This window comes from Rhipicephalus microplus, chromosome 3 (assembly GCF_043290135.1).
Source record: "Rhipicephalus microplus isolate Deutch F79 chromosome 3, USDA_Rmic, whole genome shotgun sequence".
Taxonomy (NCBI): domain Eukaryota; kingdom Metazoa; phylum Arthropoda; class Arachnida; order Ixodida; family Ixodidae; genus Rhipicephalus; species Rhipicephalus microplus.
In genome coordinates, this window is record NC_134702.1 from 119,739,975 (window position 1) to 119,763,997 (window position 24,023).

The 24,023-nt window shown below is 45.8% G+C and overlaps 1 protein-coding gene across 1 annotated transcript in view; it reads left to right on the forward strand.

The window, feature by feature from the left end:
- The window catches only part of LOC142803314 (neprilysin-1-like), a 49,063-nt gene extending 25,841 nt beyond the window's left edge, over window positions 1-23,222 (forward strand). The window contains exon 4 of the mRNA XM_075888440.1: window positions 22,861-23,222. Within this exon, the coding sequence (XP_075744555.1) occupies window positions 22,861-23,202 (342 nt within the window). The 3' untranslated portion in view covers window positions 23,203-23,222. The remainder of the gene's footprint in view (window positions 1-22,860) is intronic.
- Window positions 23,223-24,023: the final 801 nt, after the last annotated feature.

Sequence of the window (24,023 nt, forward strand, 5' to 3'; positions counted from 1 at the left end):
CCTACTGCCTGGTCTCCAGCCTGCTTCTTCCCTACCTTTGCATTAAAGTCGCCCATCACTATAGTATATATATGTATGTATGTATATATATATATATATATATATATATATATATATATATATATATATATATATATATATTTATATATATATATATATATATATATATATATATATATTTAAACATATCTTTTCTTAGTCTTCGACGACAACGACCAACGACAGCGACGCTCCAGTAATAAAAAGTCAAGCAGAAAGCTTTCTTTCATCTTGCTTTTATTGTGGAAGAAAAGGCACCGAGCTTCTTGAGACCAAGGAATGCTCCTGCGCTGCCGCCAGTTTTTGGAGCTCTGCCTTGTGGTCGGTGACCTCGGTCTCCATGCGAGCAAGGTTTACTAGACGCCCGTGACGTGTGAGGCTGTTGTAACTTGCTTTGATGTTTTCGTTGGTGTGACGCGAGTATGGCCTCGCGCTTGACGGCAGAGTCAGGCTGTCGGCTACTATGGTGTCCACATCAGAATGAACCATCAATTCTGTGTCAATTTGAAAAAAAGCGGCAATATCTTAGAAAGTCGTGGTACTGCCGGGATCGTCCTTGTTCGACTTGTTTGCCGCCGACACACCGAAACTCAAACTCGGCTGAATATTGGAGTGTATCATCGGTTTTAAACCACGGGTAAAGTAAGTATTTTCCATAGAGTCTAAATATTTCACGTGGAATGTGTGCATAATGTTACGAGTAACTCGTTTAATGAGCTATTTACAGCGCAGAGAACCCGACGAGCAAGATGGCGCCAGACCAGCATCCAACAGAAAAACCCACTTCGTCCTCCTCTTTCTTGCAGCCGTGTTTAGCCGTATTTTTGTATCATAACCCCCGGCGGTAGAAGCACCGTCCCGGTGCTAAATTTACGCAGATGATGTCGAAGGGGAGTAATAGGGCTTTAGCCGAGACACGTGAACGGTGTCGCTCGGAGCTGACGATGACTTTGTTGGATCGGTTGGAACAATCTCGTACGTGACGTCTGTCACTTGGCGAACGATACGGAATGGTCCAGTGTAGGGCGACAACAGTTTTTCCGACAGTCCCACACGCCGAGTAGGTGACCAGAGGAGCACGAGAGAACCCGGAGAAAAGTGCACGTCCCTATGGTGAGAATTGTAGAGGTGTTGTTGGCGCGCCTGTGAAGCCTGTAGACGGTTACGGGCGACTTGGCGCGCGTGGTCGGCGCGGGCAATGGCTTCACCAGCATATTCAGTGGCCGCAGGTAGTAATGTGTCTAAAGGTAGAGTTGGGTCCCGGCCATATAGTAGATAGAAGGGCGAATATCCGGCAGTGTTGTGACGAGATGAGTTGTAGGCGAACGTCACATACGGCAAATGAATGTCCCAATCATGGTGGTCTGGCGCAACGTATTTGGCAAGCATATCGGTTAGGGTCCTGTTAAGGCGCTCCGTGAGGCCATTTGACTGTGGATGGTACGAAGTAGTAAATTTGTGCTTGGTATGGCAAGACCTCAGGATTTCATGAACGACAGCTGATAAGAACGTGCGGCCACGGTCGGTGAGAAGTTGACGGGGAGCACCGTGCACTAATATTATGTCGTACAGCAGAAAGTCCGCAACGTCGGTAGCGCAGCTGGTCGGGAGTGCTCGTGTGATTGCGTACCGCGTCGCGTAGTCCGTGGCAACTGCAATCCATTTATTTCCGGCTGTGGAGAGTGGGAAAGGGCCCAACAGGTCGAGACCAACTCGAAAAAAAGGCTCGTTGGGAACGTCGATCGGCTGAAGGTAGCCGGCTGGGAGGGCAGACGGCGTTTTGCGACGCTGACAGGGCTCACAAGCGGCGACATAGCGTCGAACCGAGCGGGCAAGTCCAGGCCAAAAAAACCGACGTCGTATCCGATCGTATGTGCGAGAAACGCCCAAATGGCCCGTCATGGGAGCGTCAAGAAGTTGATGCAGGACAGTGGAACGCAGGTGCGCTGGGATGACAGGAAGTAAGTCTGATCCGAAGGAATCAAGGTTGCGGCGATATAGGATCCCGTCTTTCACCAAAAACATTCGTAGGGACGGGTCGCGAGGCGTTGACTCCAGTTTGTCAATGATGGCTTGTAAAGAAGCATCCCGACGTTGCTTTTCGCCAATGTTTAACAGCTGCGACACGGAAAAAACGTCCGTGATAGCGTCAGTATCGGTTGCTTCGTCAACAGGGTAGCGGGATAAACAATCCGCATCCTGATGTAATCGCCCTGTTTTGTACATTACAGAGAACGTGTACTCTTGAAGGCGTAGAGCCCAACGAGCGAGACGTCCCGTGGGGTCCTTCAGGGAGGCTAGCCAGCAGAGCGCGTGATGATCCGTGACAACACGGAATGAGCGCCCGTACAGGTATGGGCGAAACTTGGCGACTGCCCATACAAGGGCGAGGCACTCACGCTCCGTGATAGAATAGTTGCGCTCGGCTGGAGATAGCAGTCGACTTGCGTAGGCTATAACACGGTCGTGTCCGCGTTGTTGCTGCAATAGCACAGCTCCTATTCCATGTCCACTGGCGTCCGTGTGAACCTCGGTTGGAGCTAATGGATCAAAGTGAGCCAAGATTGGTGGCGTTGTAAGCAATGTCGTAAGTTGTGAAAACGATGACGCTTGGTCATGGCCCCATGTAAACGAGGCGTCTTTCTTCAAGAGCTCTGTGAGTGGGCGTGCAATGGTCGCAAAGTCCTTAACAAAGCGTCTGAAATATGAGCACAACCCCACAAAACTGCGGACATCCTTTGTGGTCCTCGGAACGGGAAAGTTCGTGACTGCGCGAATTTTCTCTGGGTCTGGACGCACGCCTTGGGCGTCGACAAGGTGACCGAGCACGGAAATTTGACGACGAGCGAAGCGGCACTTGGAGGCGTTAAGCTGGAGTCCGGCTCGACGAAAAACGTCCAGAATAGCTGACAAACGATCAAGATGCGAGTCGAATGTGGGCGAAAAGACAATAACATCGTCAAGGTAACACAAGCAGGTGGACCATTTCAGCCCTTGGAGCAATGAGTCCATCATTCTTTTAAATGTGGCTGGTGCATTGCAGAGTCCAAAGGGCATCACCTTAAACTGATAAAGACCATCAGTAGTGATGAATGCGGTCTTCTCGCGGTCCATCTCGTCGACGGCTATCTGCCAGTACCCTGATCGAAGGTCAATAGTTGAAAAATAAGTGGCACCGTACAGGCAGTCGAGGGCGTCGTCGATGCGAGGTAAAGGATAAACGTCTTTTTTTGTAATTTTGTTAAGGTGACGGTAATCGACACAAAAGCGCCATGTTCCATCTTTCTTTTTAACAAGGACGACTGGAGAAGCCCAGGGGCTGCATGAAGGCTCGATAATGTTTTTCGCAAGCATTTTGTCGACTTCATGTTGTAATATTGCACGCTCTGACGCCGACACACGGTAGGGGCGTCGGCGAATGGGGGTTGCATGGCCAGTATTTATGCGATGGGTGACAATGGTCGTTTGGCCCAAAGAGTTGCTGGCAAAGTCGAAAATGCTACGATAGCCCTCAAGAACGTGGCAAAGCGCCGCAGCTTGCTCAGACGTAAGGTCCGATGACACCATTCGCTCGATGTCGGCGCCCCAAGAACGTGATGGAGTGGAACCACTGACTGAGCTGCAGCAATCGTCAACTCTGAAGGGCTCGACATGGTCATCTTGGAGAGCAGTAATTTTTGCCAGGGAGATACCCTGTGGCAGAACTTGGGTGGTGAGTGAAAAGTTGACCAGTGGAAGGAAGGTGCGGTTTCTCTTAATCGTCAGAATCATATGCGGCACAGCAACCCCATGCGTAAGCATCACTGCAGGAATCGGGGCCACCATGTAATCACCATCAGGTACTGGCGGCGTGGAGGATAAGTCGACATGAGTGACAGAGTTAGGAGGGAGGCGCGTGAAATCAATGCAGCAGAGGCTGGTTTGCGGAGGGCTGGTCGGATCGGAAAAGAGGGGTAAATCGAGATGGAGAGAACCAGGTGAACAGTCTATGAGGGCAGAGTGCGTGGCTAGAAAATCCATACCGAGTATGAGTTCATGAGGGCAATGTTCGATGACGGCGAAAAGAACGACAGTGCTTCTCTCCCCAATAGACACTCGCGCAGAGCACATGCCAAGAATTGCAGCAGTTCCTCCATCGGCGACTCGTACAGCTCGGTTGAGGGCGGGCGTGACAACTTTTCTAAGTCGGCGGCGAAGGTTAGCACTCATAATGGACACATGCGCGCCAGTATCTATCAATGCACTGACACGAACATTGTCGACAGTAACGTCCAAAAGGTTCCGGTTCGTTGTTAATGTTAATCGAGGATTTCTTACGAGAGTCGTCAACGCAGCTCCACCTCCAGAAGCTGCACGGCCTAGTTTTCCGGTCGGAGGTGCTGCGAATAGGTCGGGGAGGCAGCGCGGCGTTGTGGGGGCGACCGGGACTGACGACGAGCAGGGGATGGTGACCGGTCGTAGCGAGGTCTGCTCAGAGGTGCTGTAGGAGCGGAAAATGTGGTCGGCGTTGATGGAGAAAGCGGTGGGGACGCCTGGCGAGCAGAAGTGGTGTGATACTGAGGTGCATAATGGGACGGTGGAGCCCAGCGGCTGCGGCAGTGACGAGCGATATGGCCAACGCGTCGACAGTTAAAACATATTGGCCTGTCATCAAGAGTACGCCATTCGGACGGATTGCGTTGTATGCGAGGTGCAGAAGGGGTACGATAAGAAGGCTCAGCAGAGTATACGGTAGGAACAGGATGTAGGCCGACATTCGATAGCTCCTGACGAACGACCGCTTGTATTAAATAGATCGTGGTCGGGGAAGGCGCAGGCGTCGGTAATGTCGTGGCTACCGGTTGTGCTGCCTCGACCTCTCGACGGATGATGCGTGTAAGGTTGTCACATCGAGGGACCTGGTGGAAGGCGTCGTCACACGAAGAAGTGGCCGCTGTGTTCGGAAGGCGCACGATGCTTTGGGCTACGCGGCGGGCTTTAGCTTGTTCGAGACGTCGGCATTTTTTAAGGATTGTGTCGATGCTCGAGACGTTGTTAAAAACCAGCAGGTTGAAAGCATCGTCAGCAATGCCTTTCAAGACGTGGTTAACCTTTTCGTCTTCCGACATGGACTGGTCGGCCTTGGAACAAAGGGCCAAGACGTCAAGAATGTAAGAGACGTATGATTCGGTAGAAGACTGGGCCCGTGTGGCAAGAGTCTTCTTCGCAGCGAGCTGACGACCAGATGAATCGCCAAACAGGTCACGTATCTTTTCTTTGAAGAGATCCCAGCTCGTTATGTCGGCTTCGTGGCTTTCAAACCATGTTCGGGGAGTGCCGTCCAGGTAGAAAAGCACGTTGGCGAGCATGAGCGTAGGATCCCATCGGTGAGTAGCACTGACGCGCTCGTACCGCTTCAGCCAAGTGTCGACATCGATCGTACCATCACCGGAAAAAGTGCCGGGATCCCGGAGGTGCGGTATTGTGACGTAGGTGGTGGCTTGGACTGATGAGGGCGGCGTAGAGGAAGTACCAGCAGTCGAAGCAGTCGATAGGTCGCCGATGGTGCGACCGCTGCGCGTCTCCATCGAGGTACGGGGGTCGTCCACCTCCACCAATAATGTTACGAGTAACTCGTTTAATGAGCTATTTACAGCGCAGAGAACCCGACGAGCAAGATGGCGCCAGACCAGCATCCAACAGAAAAACCCACTTCGTCCTCCTCTTTCTTGCAGCCGTGTTTAGCCGTATTTTTGTATCAATATTGTCAGGCCGAAGACGCATGGTGACGTTCAAATCTGGCTTTTGCTCGTACGACTCGTAGTTTGACAGGTTGCTAGTAGTGTAGGATACAACGTCAGTGGGCAGGCCTAGGTGTGTTCGAGTTAGCACCTCATTCCCCGCGTTGTAAGTGGGGCCCATCTTTAGCCACGCGTCACCTCCAAACTGATACTCATTGTTGACGATGGGTGTGCCCACGTGGCCTTTGAAGGGAAACTGGTTGACAAACTTGGTCAAGCGGGGACTAGCCTTGTCAATGTGAATAAAGTCAAAGGCAAAGTTCTGTCGCGGCACACCCATGCACGCAGGTATGCTCTTTTCGTAGTCGCCATTTTGCTCCTCGTTTCCCAGTGTGATTTTAGGACCCCAGCAGCTCTTAGCCAGATCGGCGTGGTCCTTCTCCTGAAACGGAGTCTAAGACTGCGGTTTCATCGGGTTGTTTTTCTCGCCTTTCTTAACGCGGCGCATGCCTGTATCCAAGGAGTGGTTTAATCCGACGGAGCTAAGACCATAAACTAGCATGTCAGAGTTGACAGGTTGGACAACCGAAGAGCCAGTCTTCCAAGGGGTGCGTAGACCATGGGGGGTAACCTTAACAGTGCAACGCACGGCTCTTGTGTGCGACGGTAAGTCAAGGTAGGTGTCTGAGGAATGTAAAGATACGGCCGGTCCACTGGCAAGCGTGAGAGGCTAGTTAAAACTCCTGGAAACGTTTTCTCAGTGTCATACACTAAATTCGTCTTCAGCATTGCATAGGCCCATGTGGTGAATATTTCGCTGTCACGAACACTGTGACCACTCCGTGGTCGCGAGGTACGCGCAAAATCTGGTGAACGAGTTCTGTGGAATTTTCACTGTCACCTCCAATTCCTGCTCCACCTGGACGAACGGGAGTGTCCAATTGCATCTGCGCCGACATTTTGGCGTCGCCGTTGCTTGAGTCAGGCTGGTATGGCTTTGCGTCTGCTGTATCTGATTGGCCGTTATGTGCACGTTTCCGTTTATCTCCTGGCACTCCATAGAGGCTACCTGCAGTGGAACCGATGACAAGGACGTGGAAGACTGGCTCGACGAATACGACCGGGTGAGCAAGCACAACAAGTGGGACGATGCGCACAAGCCTACCGTCGTCCAATTTTATTTGACCGACGTCGCCAACCTGTGGTACCGTAATCACGAGAGGGGCCTTCCCACCTGGTTGGCCTTCCTAACGGCGTTCGCGCACTTGTTTGGCTGTCCAGCACTTCGAAAACTACGGGCTGAACTGCGCTTGCATACTAGGACTCAGCAGAATGATGCAAAAACACCAGTTATATCGAAGATGTGGTTGATTTTGCCGGTGTGTCAACTCGGCCATGACAGAAGTCGAGAAGATCAAACACATCTTGATACGCTTGACTAACGATGCCTTTCAGATGCTTGTCACCCAGAGTCCGCAAACGCTGAAGGAATTCATCCAACTTTGTCAGAGCTATGACGAGCTCTGGAATAAGCGTGACGGCACTCATCGTGCTTGCGCGCCATGTGCAACGATCTCCGCTTTAACGTCGGCTGTCATTGCTGTAGACCACACTATTTTGCTTCTCGAGATCAAGCAATTCGCACGAGAAGAGATCACTCGTCTGTTGTCCCTCATGCTTCCAATTTTCCAAACTACGGAATGCTGCTGTCGCTTTAACCTAAATATATTTCCTTCCTCTGCTGACGTCGTGTCCATATTTTTGCATCTTGTTCTGTGGTTTCTGCAGCCAGCGTCAGTAACTCCGTCTCCTATAGAGTTAATTCTTTTTTCGGCACAACTGCTTTTGCTAATTCTTTGACTTTACTCCACAATATTTGGTCTCGTCACAACTTGACCCTATGCCCCACCATAGTGGTCTAATGGCTAAGGTACTCGGCTGCTGACCCGCAGGTTGCGGGATAAAATCCCGGCTGTGGCGGCCGCATTTCTGATGGAGGCGAAAATGTGGTAGGCCCACGTACTCAGATTTGAGTGCACGTTAAAGGACCCCAGGTGGTCAAAATTTCCGAAGCGCTCCACTACGGCGTCTTTCATAATCAAATGGTGGTTTGGGGGCGTTAAACCTCACGAATAAGTCAATCAACCTGTTCCCCATTGTGCGAAAATTGCAGTTTTGGGCTTGCTTCCATATTTATACAATGAATGTATAAACCAACTCGCCTTCCTGCTGACACCGGTTAAAGAAGCTGAAGCTTCCGGCGATTTCATGCGGAGTGGGATCAAAATAGTTTTTCAGCTCGCTCACAACTTGCTCATACTTTGTCTTGCTCGGCTTCTCTGGCACAAGTCTTCCAAACAAAATATCGACTATTTTCGATCCAAGTGCGGCTACTAGCAGTCTTGTTAAAATCATCAGTAATTCCACTCGCTTCGTAATAAGCATCAGCTTTGATAAGGTAGGACGACCACTTATCTTTTTCTTCGTTCAACTCCAGTAGCGCTTGACTCATGGTGCTTCGTGGGTCCTTTTTGTCGTCCTGGACGTCCCTGAGAGTAGTTCTCATCACCACTTTTGAAAACGCAAGTGGCTAGATCGTTCTGCAATGAACGGACAGGCATCGACTAGCAAAAAGATGTGCGTTTGTTCGAAGCACGTTAACTTAAAGAAAACGAGGTGGGGAAGAAGGAAGAAGAAATGTACAGGGAATGCGAAGCGTTCGACTGCGCATCAGCAAATGGTGGCTTGCAGGTAGCAGCAAAAACTAGGAGCCGCAGTTCCAATTGTAATGCATGTCGTGTGTTATTTCATATACACTCACTCGCAAGCATGATGCTGCACAATCATCCAGTGTAACACTTCGCTTAAGAAGCATTTGCTGTAATTCTGTTCTTTTTGCTTTATACGTTTTAACTTTCAATTGCTCTAGCTATTGTGTAATGCTTGTAACTATTGCTTCTATGCCCTGTTGTTTCTATTTTTATATGCACGTTGTTTTTTGTCCTATCATCCCTCTTAGGCCACGAAATACAATATTGTAACGCGTCCGGTTCGTTTTGCTGTCTGCCAGACTCTGCCACTCAAGCCACCAATTGGCTTTGACAGGCCTGGTCACTTGTACTGTTTTATTTGTAGAAATAGAAAGTATTATTATTATTATTATTATTATTATTATTATTATTATTATTATTATTATTATTATTATTATTATTATTATTATTATTATTATTATTATTATTATCAACATTCGAAGCTTGTCATGTAACAACAAGACTACATGGTAACCTCATGATGTGCTCGCGGCCGTTTAACTGGCTTCTGATGTACCAAACTCGGTATTACGCAACGCGAATGGACGACATAGGTGAGTGAGACATCCAAACATGATAATCACGACATGCGTGTCATGTGAAAACATGAGTACATGCCACAGTCAAGGCGCCAGTACAGTTCGGCGTGACGTGGTGCGCATGCTCACCGGCGTTCATTTCGTCGCGTCGCGGTGGCGTTGCCACGCCAGGCGCCGGTCCTGCTATATACTCGCCGGGGCGCGCCATGCTGCCTTGCTTTGACGCATGCGCGTTTCGGCACGTCTGGCATCCCTCCATCACGCATGCAGCATGTTGAATTTCGCGCCAGTCACTCTCGAGCCGCGGTGACGGACGCTGGTCGCGCCTAGTGTCAGACTATAGAGTACTCGCGTTTTGCAAACCTTGCGTCGCTGTGCCCAGCGTGCGCGCGCGTCAACGCTACATTGGAGTATATCGGGCCCTTAATTATGTGCTCGCGGCTGTTTTGCTAGCTCCACATATACCAAATTCGGTGTTACGTGACGTCAATAGATGACGAAATATATGACTGGTACAAACATGATAATCCTGACATGCACGTCATTAAAGAACATGACATTATACCAAGCTTATAACATGCTCGTGGCCATTTCGCTAGCTCCATATATGCTAAATTTGGTATCACGTGACTTGAATGAATGGCGAAGGTAAACTACACATCCAAACATGATAATCATGACACGGAAGTCACGTAAGGCATCATTTATTTCACTCTCGTACCGTTGTGCTGAGTTTAAAATGTCATAACAACCTTTCTCATTCGTTCTTCGCATATCAGCGATTCTCACTGTACGTGGGAGCTGCAATTTTTTTTATTTTCATACACCGTGCAGCCAATAGCGTTGTTTGCCGCAAATCGAGTATTTCAGTCGCGACAAACGCGGTGTTCGCGGTTTCAGATCTAGTACCTAGCGAGTGGTAATCGTTTATATGCGAAGCACGAATGAGGAAGGTTGATATGTCCTATTAAAATCAGCCCTACGTTAAGCTGTACTTGTATGCCATGCCATACCTTTCATGTTTGTATGTGTCATTTAGCTTCGTCCTCACTTCACGTGATGTGACACCAAATTCACTATCCCGTCAAGTGATAAATGGAGCTAGTCAATCGGCTGCGAGGGCACTGTGCGTGAAACGTTTATTCATGTTTACCTAACACGCATGTCATGATTTGAGCGTTTCTGTTTCTGTTTGAGCGTGTCATTCACTTTCGTTGTTCATTCACGTCCCATCATACGAAATTTGGTATATGTGGAGCTGGCAAAAGGGCCGCGAGCACGCTATCAACGTAGCTTGTATTCAAGTTTCACATCACACGCATAACACGATTATCATGTTTAAATGTGTCATTCACTTTCGTTTATTCACGTCGCGAGATATCGAATTTGCTATATGTAGAGCTAGGGAAACGGCTTCGAGCGTGCTATAAGCCCAGCATATAGTGATGTTTTACATAACACACATGTCATGAATATTATGTTTGAACGTGTCATTTGCCTTCGTCTTTCATTCACACCGGGTAATACGAAATATGGTATATAAGAAGCTGGTGAAAAGACCGTGAGCACGCCATGAGCGTGGAATGTTGTTATGTTCCGACATCACACTCATGTCAAGGTTATCATGTTGCACCAGTCATGTGCCTTCGTCATTCATTGACGTCACGTAACACCGAATTTGGTATATGTGAAGCTTGCGAAGCGGACACGAGCGCATCATGAGCGTTGTATGTAGCCATGTTCTAACAAAACACGCATGTCATGATTATCATGTTTCCACAAGTCATGTACCTTTGTCATCCGTTCACGTCTCGTAACACCAAATCTCGTATATGTGAAGCTAGCGAAATGACCGCGAGCGCTCGACGAGCGTTGCGTGTAGTCATGACAAGTCATATCATGAAAATCATGACACGGATGTCATGATTTTCACGTTAGATTTGGTTGGCCATGCAGTCATGTCATACCATACAAGTTCAGCAAAAAGTCATGTGAAAGAAGCCACCGCAAGAGCAGCAAGTACTCCAAAATATTATGGCAATAATGAAATTGATGTCATGACCTTCACGTTACGACTTGTGAATTGAGCTCGTCAAACAGTCATGTTGTGCCATACTGATTTTGGTACCGATACAATTAATGAGACGACCAGGAGAGCTACAAGTCAAAGGCGCCCAGACAGACAGACAGACAGACAGACAGACAGACAGACAGACAGACAGACAGACAGACAGACAGACAGGCAGGCAGGCAGGCAGGCAGGCAGGCAGGGCAGGCAGGGCAGATAGATAGATAGATAGATAGATAGATAGATAGATAGATAGATAGATAGATAGATAGATAGATAGATAGATAGATAGATAGATAGATAGATAGATAGATAGATAGATAGATAGATAGATAGATAGATAGATAGATAGATAGATAGATAGATAGACAGATAGACAGACAGACAGACAGACAGACAGACAGACAGACAGACAGACAGACAGACAGACAGACAGATAGATAGATAGATAGATAGATAGATAGATAGATAGATAGATAGATAGATAGATAGATAGATAGATAGATAGATAGATAGATAGATAGATAGATAGATAGATAGATAGATAGATAGATAGATAGATGCAATCAACTTCGCCGAAGGTCGCTAAAAAATGCTTCGCATTTATTGTTTTTATTTATGTATTTATTTCTGCTGACTTGCTTTGCATGCCATAAGCAGGAGTGGGTTATACAAAAAGCTAAAATAGACAAAAGTAACGAACTGTGAAAACACATTGTGGGAAAAGGCAAAATTGTTAAGAGATCTGTCTTGAACGGCATATACAGCGTGTGAAATACTGGAAACAGTATAATAAATAAAAAACGCAAAATATTGCCGGTGAAAATGCCGGCAAGCAAATGCATGAATAAAAAACAACAGAACAAAAGAAACAAACCGTAGCTAAAGGAAGTAAAGACAGAGGAAAGAATAAAAAAGTTAAAGAACGTGACGAGAATGCGCCAAACAGCACTTGATTACTGTGCGCTCAACTCAGCAACAGAATATGTTTGTGTTGAAACACCTTGTGTCATAGATTAGTAAGAGCATGGAGAAAAGTCGATATGGTTGGGCTGTGCAGTACATATTCAAGCAATGCATTCCATTCATGAATGGCACGCGACAAAAAAAAAAAGGCTGTTTGAAGATGTTGGTTCGACAGAAATATTCAGTTAATTTGAGCGAATGAGATTACTATTAGGGCGCCGGCCACACGGTTTGATGACCAAATCCTTTCTATTTTAACGTGTCGGTGGTGAATAAGGTATAACATTTTAACTCTTTCTCAATGGCACCGTGTCTCTGGAGGTTCAAGGTTCGCGTCTTGTAGTAAAGCACTTACGGATGTGTGACGATGGTAGGAATTGAAAATGAATGTGACTGATTTGGGTTGTATGCTGTCGATTTCACTTGTGGGTGTCTGGTTGCAGGAACCCCAGACAGGAGCAGCATATTCTAACAGTGGCCTTATGTATGTTTTGTATGGCAACAATTTTATGTCACTTGTGCATTCATACAAGATTCTCCTGAGATATCCAAGCTTTTTCGTGGCTTTATTTTTAATGTAAGCTATGTGACTATTTCACCTAAAGCCCCACGTGATCAATAGGCCAAGTTATTTATATTCAGTAACAAACGATAAGTTATAACCGCTGATGCTGTATACAAAAGGTAATGGATTTTTTTGTGTGTTATTATCACCGAAACTGCTTTTTAGGTGAAGGTTCAACTGCTATTCTAAGCACCAAGTAGCTATTACGGATAAAGATGAATTCAGTGGAGCCTGATCTACTTCGGTGAGAATTTTTCGGTAAAGTATACAGTCGTCTGAAAACAGTCGAATGTTAACATGTATGTTTATTACTATGTCATTAATAAACAGTAGAAAAAATATAGGGTCTAGGACTGATCCTTTGGTGCACCAGACTGCACATCAGAATTGACAGATTTAGCGTCTTCAACAACAACTGTCTGCCGCCTACCAGTGAAATACGCCTCTATCCATCGAAGAAGGCAGTCATTTTTTAGAATAGGTTTTAATTTTGATAACAACTTTTGATGGGATAAACGGTCGAAGGCCTTCTCAAAATCTAAGAATATTATGTCGATCTCACCTTGGTTGGCAGTGTTGCCGCAATTTTGTGCACAGTTTCCGGTAGTTGGGTTACAGTTGATTTTCCGCAGCGGAAGCCGTGGTGCCGGGTGTTACTGAGACTAATATTTTTAATAAAGTCTGAAATGCGCTTAGATATATTGTGTTGCATGAGTTTTGATGACGTGCAAAGTAACGAAATAGGACGGTAAGAGGCAAGCAGTGAATGATCTGTTGATTTAGGGATAGGCATAATCTTCGCATGCTTCCAGTCATGAGGTGTTTCTGCACGTGAAAGAGATTTTTGGAAGGTAATGCAAAGATGTTTGGCGCACTATTTGGCGTATCTCCGGAGGAAGGCATTCGGTATTTTATCGACACCTTGCATTTTTTACATCGATATCAGAAGCATGCACTGCACTCCCGCTTCATTCACATGGAGAGGACCTATGGGTGAAGTCTCATGAGGAATAGCTATGGGTGGTATCTCGCCGCTGTAATTTGTGAATACGGAACAGAAGTACTCATTGAAAGCATCTGCAATTAAAAGATTGTCGTTTAGTAAGGTGCTGTCAACCCGAATATCAGACACGCGGGTCTGTTTTGGCGATAAGTACCACCAGAACTATCAGGGGTTGACAGAAGAAAGTCTTGGAGTAAACAATTTGTTAGTGGTGTTTTGCTTCCAATATGCCAATTTTGAACTGTCGGTGCAAGTTGCTTAGCTTATTAAAGTTGGCCCTCGATGGCAGAGATTTTTTCTTCTTTTTTATTTTTTTTCAATTTACGTCCAAGGCGCAACAGGTCTTGTGTCATCCAAGAATTCGTTTCACGTACAACTTTTCGTTTTTTGGGCACAAAATTGTCATTGCACTCGTGGACATGTTTTTCAAAGAAGGACCATAATCTATCAATGGATGCATCGTGTGATTCAGAAAGGCTTACAAATTAGAAAACTCATTATCTAAAGTGCCACGTATGTCAACGTCACTAGCACGTGAGAAAACAGGAATGAAATGCTGACTTTAAGAAGGTTTTAATCGGAAGTTTATCTCTAGCGTAAGACACACCATTTTGTGATCTGAAATTCCCTCAAATACAAAGAGTCTTGGGCTGCGCTGTAGGAAGTGGTCGTTTGTAAAAAGAAAAAGATGCAACATGTTACTCGCTCAGGTCTGTTGCTTTGCTAATTGCGTCAGCCCATGAAGACAGACGATATCAGTTAATACTTCTGCTGCCGCACAAAGAGCACTTGGAAATTCGGTACACCAGTCGACCAATGGGATGATGAAGTCATCAGTGAGCGAAATGTTTTTGCTATCCTTACGAGCTGTACAAAGAAATTCATTCAAGTTGTCGAAAAACGTGTCATAGTTTGGTGGGGGGTAAAAGCCAGCAAATACAAGATGGAAGTCACCCTAAAATACTTTCGCAATGACGCATTCAGGGCCTGCTACATCCGGTAACCTTTGGACATGCAGGAATTCACGACACAGTAAAGCAACTCCAACTCCCCGGGAATTTCGGTCTTTCCTGTATGTTTTGAAACCGGGTGGTGTTATCTCACAGTCTGCAATAGCAGAGTGCAGCCAAGTTCCTGCTATTATTACGACGTGTGGCTAATGTGCCACTACAATGCTTTGCAAGTCGCTAAGCTTGTTTACGATACTGCGAGCAGTTATATCAATGCTGCAGAAGCACTTCTGGGTGACCAAAGCAGTTTACGGCTTTATCCTAGATTTTTTAGGTCCTAAAACGGGAATTCTTTTCATCTTAGCAGCATCCCTTGCGTATGCGTCCCCATTTATGATAACTTTGCCATGTGCGAGCTTCACTTTCAGGTCTTTCTTTCTCTAGTTTTCAGTGCTTTCCCATAAGTGCTTCCTGGTTTGCCTAGTCCCCGGTGAAAAGTTCTCCGCAATAGAGATATCTCTTTCTTTCGGGTTAGCGCAATTTCTAAGCACATTTATTTCTTCACGGTGGTCAATTAACCTTAGTACCACTGGTCTGTTCTTGTTTCGTTTTTTTGTTCCATTCGGTGAATTCTTTCAACTGCTGTGACCTTCACACCAAGCATGTTTCTAAATATTTCACAAACTACTGTATTCGTTAGCGATTGGAATGTTTCATCAGGGTGTTCTGATAAACCAAACACGAGAAGGCCTCTGCTTCTATCTGCTAGGTATATTAACTTCTTTTGCATGGTCTGAATTGTAGCCTCAAAGCTAGAAATTTCGCCTGTGAGTTCTGTGAACGCTGCTGTCGAATTTTCGAGTTTGGACTAAATGGTGCCATGCCTAGCTTGCTTGGTTTTTTAGCCTTCACGGTTTCGACGCAACATTTCCTCTGTGTTTGGTCCTAGGTTAGATTCCACGTCACCACACTGTATCTGTAACGAGCATACAACATCATGAACAAAAAAAAACACAATTTTGATACACATGTGGGGCACCTCCGCTCAATGAAACAACAGCTACTAGTTTTGATAGCACAGTAATTACTACAAACCTGCATGAATTACAGGAACGGGTCCATCATTCTCGTCGGACAGCAGTGACGTGCCCACTGAAGAAGTAGCAGTTCGGCCCGTCTTTTATATACGTTCGCATGGAAGACGTCGAAATCGGGGGTGGGTACATTTTGCTACAATCGCTGCCGAAGTAACACAGAAGCCCATCTGCGCAGGCACATTCAGCGATGTCAGTCTATGCGATGACGTACTTTTCCACATCTTCAGATTCACTGATCCATCCAGTCGAGCAGAAGAGGGCAATCTGCATGAAATACAGGAACAGGTTCACCATTCTCGTCGGGGAGCAGCCGATGTGTACTATAGAGCGAACAAAACAAAGAGCGTGCTAGGCTCGGCGCAGGCGTTTCACAGGGCGTCTCAAGCACACATTTCCTGACATTCTTGAGAGGAGTCCAGCCAGCGAACGTTCGAGTCTGAAGCTGGAGCGAACGAACAAGTGTTGCGCAGGGAGGAGGGAGAGTGAACGGTGAGAGAAAGAGCGGCGAAGCACTGCATATGTCATTGTAGCTGTAATTACATTATCACAAACGCTAAATAAACGCTGGTAGCACAAACGCTACAAACGCGCACTGAATTGAGGCTGTTGCACGTCACGTTCAAGTCAAGGAGGTGGGGGCTGCGGTAGCTAGGGGCAAGGTTAAGCGTGCGCGCCCACAGCTGTTGCTGACAGGGGTCGACGCCGAAACGTGACATGGGGGTGGAGGGGAGGGGCCTCGGTTGTTAGGATATGCACGCTCCAGCTGTTGCTGTGGGAAAGGGGCGTTCGACGGATCCCGAAGGACGCCTGACAGCCTTACCAAGAAATGCATTTGCATTTAAAAATCCACAGAGTGGATAATGATGACTAGGGCAATGCTTCGAAGGGCTTTATCGGCAAACCGTGGATCATCCGCTGATCGCGTCTATTCGTCCCTTCGATCATTCGTCCATTCGTCTGTGTGTGTGTGTGTATGTGTGTGTGTGTGTGTGTGTGTGTGTGTGTGTGTGTGTGTGTCTGTCTGTCTGTCTGTCTGTCTGTTTGTCTGTCTGTCTTTATGTATGTATGTATGTATGTATGTATGTATGTATGTATGTATGTATGTATGTATGTATGTATGTATGTATGTATGTATGTATGTATGTCTTTGCCTGCTATATGTTTATGGTCCGGGCCGATGATTTGTTTTTTACCTCACAATAAAGACTATCTGTCTGTGTGTACGTCTGTCTGTCTGTATGTCTTTCCGCCCATCCATCTGTCCATTCGTTAACCTTCATCATTTATTCTTGGATTGATGCATGCTTAGAGCGTCCGCTTTATAACGGGTGGTGACGTGTGTGCCCCCAGCCTCGCCGAAAAAAGAAAACTATTTTTTATGTTGGCCTAATTTCTTATCTACTTCAATAAAGCTATCTCTTTTAAACAAAAAGTATATGTATGTTCTATCTCTGCCTCTTCAGGCAGAATGACGTCATTTTCACACTATTTCAAATCTAAATCAAAAACCTTTATTTGTCGCAAAAAATATACACGCATTGGGGTTAGTATATACAATAGGAGGTCCCATAGCACAAGGCTGGAAGGTGACCTCCTGATTTATGTTCTTTATCTCTACATTTTGGCCACCAATAGTCTAAATGTCTCTTATTTGCTTCTATTACGGGCGTGTTTAGCTTTCCATGAATGTCCCTAAAACCCAAAGCCTCATAAGTGCTGGTCCCCTCATGTATACATTTGTGGATACCGGCGCATTCAGTCAGACCATGTTCCATCATTCCCTTAGCTCCTCCAAAGGATATACACTGTCCTTTATTGAATCTCGCTTTATAACTACGTGTTGTAAGGAAACCCGACCTCAATTCGAACAGTAAGCTGTTTCCCCTTGAATTATCATAAACCCTCTCCCGCCTTACTTCGTTCTTGTTCTTTCGGTAGATACTGATAGCCGGCTTTTTTTCCATTGATGTCTTTCAATAAATCCTCTTTGCGTCTCTCACTTTTCGCGTAATGCTCTTTTTTGCCATATCGCCCACACTACCTGCCGTAACTTACTGGAGAGACTCCTAGTTTTTTTCCCTCCAATTTGGGCTCATGCTCTTCCCATACAAATGCCTGTACACTTTCTCAGCCTATCTACTCTCCTTCATTTTACTAAGCCTCTCTTGACTCTGAGCTTCCCTTACTTCAAAGCCTGTTCATCCCCTAACACCCTTTACAGCCTCATTCGTCGTCTTCCCTTGAGCGTCCAATGCGAGGCGTCCCGCACTCGTTTGATTTGCATACATCCCTGATCGCCCCATTGAGTTCATGCACGCCTATGAGTTCCCGAATGTAAGCCCTAGATTCATTACGCCTTTCCACAGACCTCTAAGGACTTCATTCCTCTTGTATCCCCTTAACACTTTGTGCTTCATTATTGCAGCATTCCTCCTTGCCTTTGCTTCCGATTTTAGGGGCGAAGCTCTTTATGGCGTGGCTTGTGCATCCCTCATAGTAGGTAACCACCAGTGGCACATACCCGAAATAGCGGTCCTTACGATTTTGACCTCCAAGGTGGTTCCGGTGAGAGATTTCTTCTGTGCATTGTTGAACAATAAAAGATAGTGCTCAATGCACATGTTAATGGCTGCTAAGGGGGAATGAGAGACAGGAGCATTCGGCCTTTAGGTAACGCGCACGCTGCGATCCCCATTAGCAGCTATTGGCATGTACATTGAGCAAGATCTGACAAGAAAGGGTTGCTACGTTATACTCGCTGGGTGTAACCTCCTTGGTTTTAGAAAGGTTTAGCGAGCGTTGGGCCGCATAGCCATGAATACAGTGAACTAGTATATACCATGAACACGAGGTGGTTAAAGGTGGGAAGTAAACCCGAAGCGCAACCGTAAGAAAGTGTGCACGTGCCACCTCCCGTTTAGTCCTTGAAATGTCCGCTGGATGGCGGTGCTTCTATATTAAGAATATATGATGAAAAGGTGCGAGATAGTGGTACTTGGAGTGCTGAATAGATGGACGAACAAACAAACAGACAGATGCATGGATGGACGCATGAACGGACGCAGGCGTGGATGCATGGACGAACGCAGGGACGGACGCACGAACAGACGCACGCATGGACGGTTACACAGACGTACGCAGGAACGGATGGAAGCAAGAACGAATGGGCAGACGAATGCTTCGCCCCGCTCCCCATCATTCACTCCGTGGACATGCTGCCATTTTTTTTCTCCTTCACCTCCATAAATCTATCTTCCTCATTGATCCATACTCCGAGGTACCTGTACTCACTTGCACTCGGAATTTCTTGGCCCTGTATTGCAACCGCCTGGTCTTCGTGATCATTGCCCACCATCTCCTCATTGATCCATACTCCGAGGTACCTGTACTCACTTGCACTCGGAATTTCTTGGCCCTGTATTGCAACCGCCTGGTCTTCGTGATCATTGCCCACCATCTATTCACATTTCGTAGCACTAAAATCTTGTCCTAGAGCCTCACCTTCCCTTCTTCATATATGTGCAAGCTGCTGTATATCATTTTGACTGTCCTCAAATAGGACAATATCATATGCATAGTATAGGCCTGCAAGCTTCTGCTCAACCATCACGCCAGGCCGCTTGGGTGGCAGAATAAATCCAGTGTAGGAACCTTTTAGCGCTTTTGCCATCTTCAGCATGTACAGCATGTGTAACAGCGGAGACAAGGAACATTTCTGTCTCAGCAACTTGTTAATTTCAACGCTGTCGATGCTTTTTATTCCTTCCCATTCCATGCAAACTGTGTTTCCTCGGTACACTTCTCTCTAAAGCTGTACACAGTCGCCATCTATGCCCACTTCATTACGTATATCCCCCAAAAATTTCTCATTAACATTGTCTTACGCCCCAGTTATGTCCAGTTAAGCTACGTATAAGGGCCTGCTTTATATTTTAGATATTTTTATCCACTTAACAACATCAGGTTATAGTATAACCGCCTGCCAATTTGGAATCCAGTATGAGGCTCTACCAAATTATCATTTTGCTCTGCCCGCGTTTCTGTTTTACTTTTACTGTGTGCGATGCCAGCCTGTGTCGCACAGGTGTAATGATTAGCGGTCTTTACGAGTGAGCGTTAGCATTTAATCCTTTGCCTTTATAGATTTGGTTCAATCCACTTTTCCTCCCACGTGTGTGGTATTTCTTTCTTCTGTAAGCACTTTTCTATTGATTACAGCATTGCTTCCGCAATGCTGTTTTCTAGTTATTAAACGAGGTGGACGGAAACCCGTCCAAATACAGAGTAGTGTGCTTAGGAATTTTTCTTTGGTCTCCTTCCATTTTAAATCCTCAAGTACTATTACTTTCGTATTTGCATTTTTTCATACTTTTACTCACCGGGGAAGTCCCCTGGGCAACCTTTTAAGCAAATATGATGTTACCTTTTGGATATAACCTAATGCTTCGTTCCCTTCCAATTTCTTTCCTCCTTCACCTACCATATGCTGTTTCATCGTGAGAGCCTCTCTGCCTAGCGCTTTTGGGTGGCTCCAAAATATTCTAAGCTTGGCCTTCTTATTTTCACTAATCTCGGTCATCAACCGTTCACTTTCACCTTTAATTTGACCTCGAACAATTTCTGCATAGTGTTTTTTTTTCTATATATATTTCCAATATTTGGTTAACGTCCTTCCGTGGCCACTTCTCTCTTTTTGCCTGTCTGTGTTAACACTTATGACTCACTTCGCTTCTCGATCGCATCCCGGATTTCTCTGTTCCACCGACTTTTAGGCTCTCTTCTTCGTTGCCAGGAAGTCGTAATATTCTATTTTTAAAACTTCCTCACCGTTACTTTCAACAGCTCACTATACTTCCAGTGTTTTCTCGGTAGTTTTCCTACTTCATTCTCGAGTCTTGCGGCCATATTTGTTCTTTTTTCTTCATTTAAACACGAGCTTCAAAACATTGACTGTATGTTCTTATTTTCAGTTTATATCACCGAATGCAATACGTTTATTATCACTACCCAAGCTGTTATAGCCTTCATCGTCTTTTAAGATGTCTCTAAGTTTGCCATAGACTCTCTCTGTCACAAAACACTAATAAATGCTGGATCGCCAGTCTCTGACTTCCCACGTAATCTGTCACCCACACTTGGGCCCCCTTTAACTATCTCAATACTATGTTGCTCCCACAGATCTAGCAATAACGTGCCATGGGTGTCTGAATATCCGTCAAAATCCTCTACGTAAGCATCCATGTCCCCTAGAAGGATTAGTTTGGCTCCCTGTCCCAATTCTCTGATATCGGTGCATTTTCAATTTACTGTCTCCAAATTCTTTGTCTCGCAGTTATTCCCCATCCGCACGTAAGCTACACCTAGCCGCACTTTCTTTCCCCACACTGTGAGCGAAACAAAGAGATACTTTGAACACGTTGCTTCACTCTATCCTATTTTGCTTTGCAATGAATCGGTACTACAACGCTCCTATCTTATCGTTGAAGTATGATCCTACTGCATCCTTCCCAAATATAACTCGGAATCTGTGGTGGCTCTTCTAAGTCTCTAAGGTGTGTTTCTGTAACTGCATTCACACCTATATGTTCCTTGTTTAACTGTTCCTCAATCTCTATTTTCCCTTTTTCTGCCACCCTGCATCTTAATGTAACCAATTGCAACACGTACCTTTTCCCTTCTTTCACAGTTTGTAGGTTTTCCCCCATAAAACCTGTCAAAGAGTCGCTCTGGTTGTTTTCTTCGTTACGAGCTACCCTGCACACCGAAGGGCCCGCGTGCCCCCTCCCCCCAAAAAAAAGCTACTGCACGTCCTGCAAAACGCCTACCCACCTCCTGACCTAGCCTTATATGGAAGTGAATTCTGTCTCGTTGAAGAACACCCCCCAATATGCACCTCTCTGTTTATTTTTGCTACCTAAATTCTCTCGACTCATCTGCCATACCTTTTTGTTTGCGTTGACAAATACTTTTTGCAGGTTGCCGTCACACACTGGTACCTTCAGTATCGTGTATATCACTACCTGCACCCGGGTGAAATGGCGCGCATGTCATCACCCCTTCGACCAATGTGGTCGCTAATAATGACAATTCTTTATACAAGACATCATTTAAACCACTCACAATTATGACAACGTTTCGTGCATTAGCTTTAGTAATGAGTTCTGCGCTTGCTTGCCTCATCATTGCTTCCAGCTCTTCACTACTTCCATCACTGCTTCTAGCTCATCATATACAAGTACCGCTATCAAGAGACATTCCAAGGACTAAAACGAGGGAGGCTACTATACACAGCAGGCGAACGACCCATGCCTTATGAGGTTTCGCTGCTGAAATAGGCGAATCAGTATCTTGAGGTCATAGGGTATATTGAGCTTTATTCACAGGGCCTGTGGGCTAGCCGAATGTGAAAGCTGAAATGTGTTTTAGTGTTTAAAACACTGAGTGGTATGAAAAATGACTAAAACGTAGGAAGAAACCGTTCCAATTAAGTAGGGCACTCGAATAGCATCGAGCGAATACTCTCGTTCAATACCTCACTGATTATTGCGCCTCGCCGTGAGTGGTCAATGGTCGCCAAAGGGCTCCCGAAGTCTCGTTCTGAGCTGCACGACTCACTCGAACGAGCGTATATTTCGTGTTAAAACATTCTAAAATTGAATGGAAGAGTTGTGTGAGAAGCTAGAAGAGCTCTCGCTTGAATTTCGGAAGAGACTCGCTTTTGTCGTGAACACAATAACTGGCAATGAACGAGCCATAGAACAATCGTGCCAGAAGCTTGCTACCGACACATTTTCGTTCTAATTACTCCTACATGAAACAATTTCATGTACACATAGCAATGTTGTGCAGCATTCTGACGTGAAAATCATGCCAAAATATATGTACCAATAGATGCACCACATGGAGAAGTGTTTCATTCAGAGTAGACGCGCGTTTTTTTTAAGAACAACAAACTTCATTCTAACAAGAGCTGCTGTAGCAATGCTGTTTACCATGAATAATTACGTTCCTCTTCTCTTTTTCTTGCGGCAAACGGTACGCTGTTGCTTCCATAGTTACACTGTAACGCTAACATGAGGATGTACTATGCTTACAATTTGCAGTTACGACGAAGACCCCGTCAGGCACACATCGATAGTGCTATCGACTCCGAAAACTTGGCGGACTTCGCTGGCGTTCTTGCAACCTACAAGGCATTCTCTTCCTTGCCCGATAATCAGCGGAGTCTGACGTTGGCCGGCCTCAACATATCGGCTGACGGCCTCTTTTTCATTGGATACTGCATCTCTTTTTGCGCGCATCTTAGCCGATCGGGGCCTCGGTATGCACCCTTCCGCTACAGATGTAACGTGCCCTTGATGAATATGCCGGAGTTCTCACATGCCTTTGGATGTTCTGCAGACAAATTCATGAACCCCACCAACAAGTGCACCTTCTGGGAATAAATCGATCCTCCACAATCACATTGTGTGTCTGTTTCTCAGCACGCATGGTAGTGTACACAATCAGCGGAGTGGCTATACACAGCGGCTATTCATGTAAAAGGGCGCTCGCTCCCCAGTACAGTGCCCTACAAATTCCTTGTGTAATTAACTGGCGAGTGATAAGTGTAGTTTAACGTCCCGAAATCTTGTTGAAATAATGTTGTGAACCGACAAATACATGGATCATATCCATAGACATGAACTTAAACTGAATTTCTGCTCACTAGCGCGACGACCTTGCTGTCCCCTACAGCCGGATGTCGCAGTGAATATTGGTTTGGTATTACAGCTCACCGGGGGAGCCTAATTATTATTAAGCTTTGTTGGGGCTTATCGTCCCCAAAACACGTTATGTTTACAAAAGACGATTTATTGGAGGGCTTCAAAAATTTCCACCGCATGTGGTTCTTTAACTTGCTGCTCAATCTATTCACAGAAGTCTTAATTATTTTAGCCTCCATAAAAAATTTGGCCGTCGTAGCCGAGTTACATAGCTGCTAGACTACCCGTTTACGCTTTCTTGTAAATCAGTGCAAGGAGATAGCGCATAAAAGGACCGAAATGGATATAGATATGGCTGCACTAAAAACTAGTTTAGTTCGCAGAAGAACATGGTTAATATACAACATGATTCTGCATCACGTGTGACAATGATGTTGACGTTACGAAAGTTGTAACTTGAACACAGGTACGCAGAAGTGAAAAGCAAATGTAACCAACTCAACCAACGTTTTACGTTTAATGACCACCGTGGCTGGTCAGTAAAGAGGGCGCCTGTATAA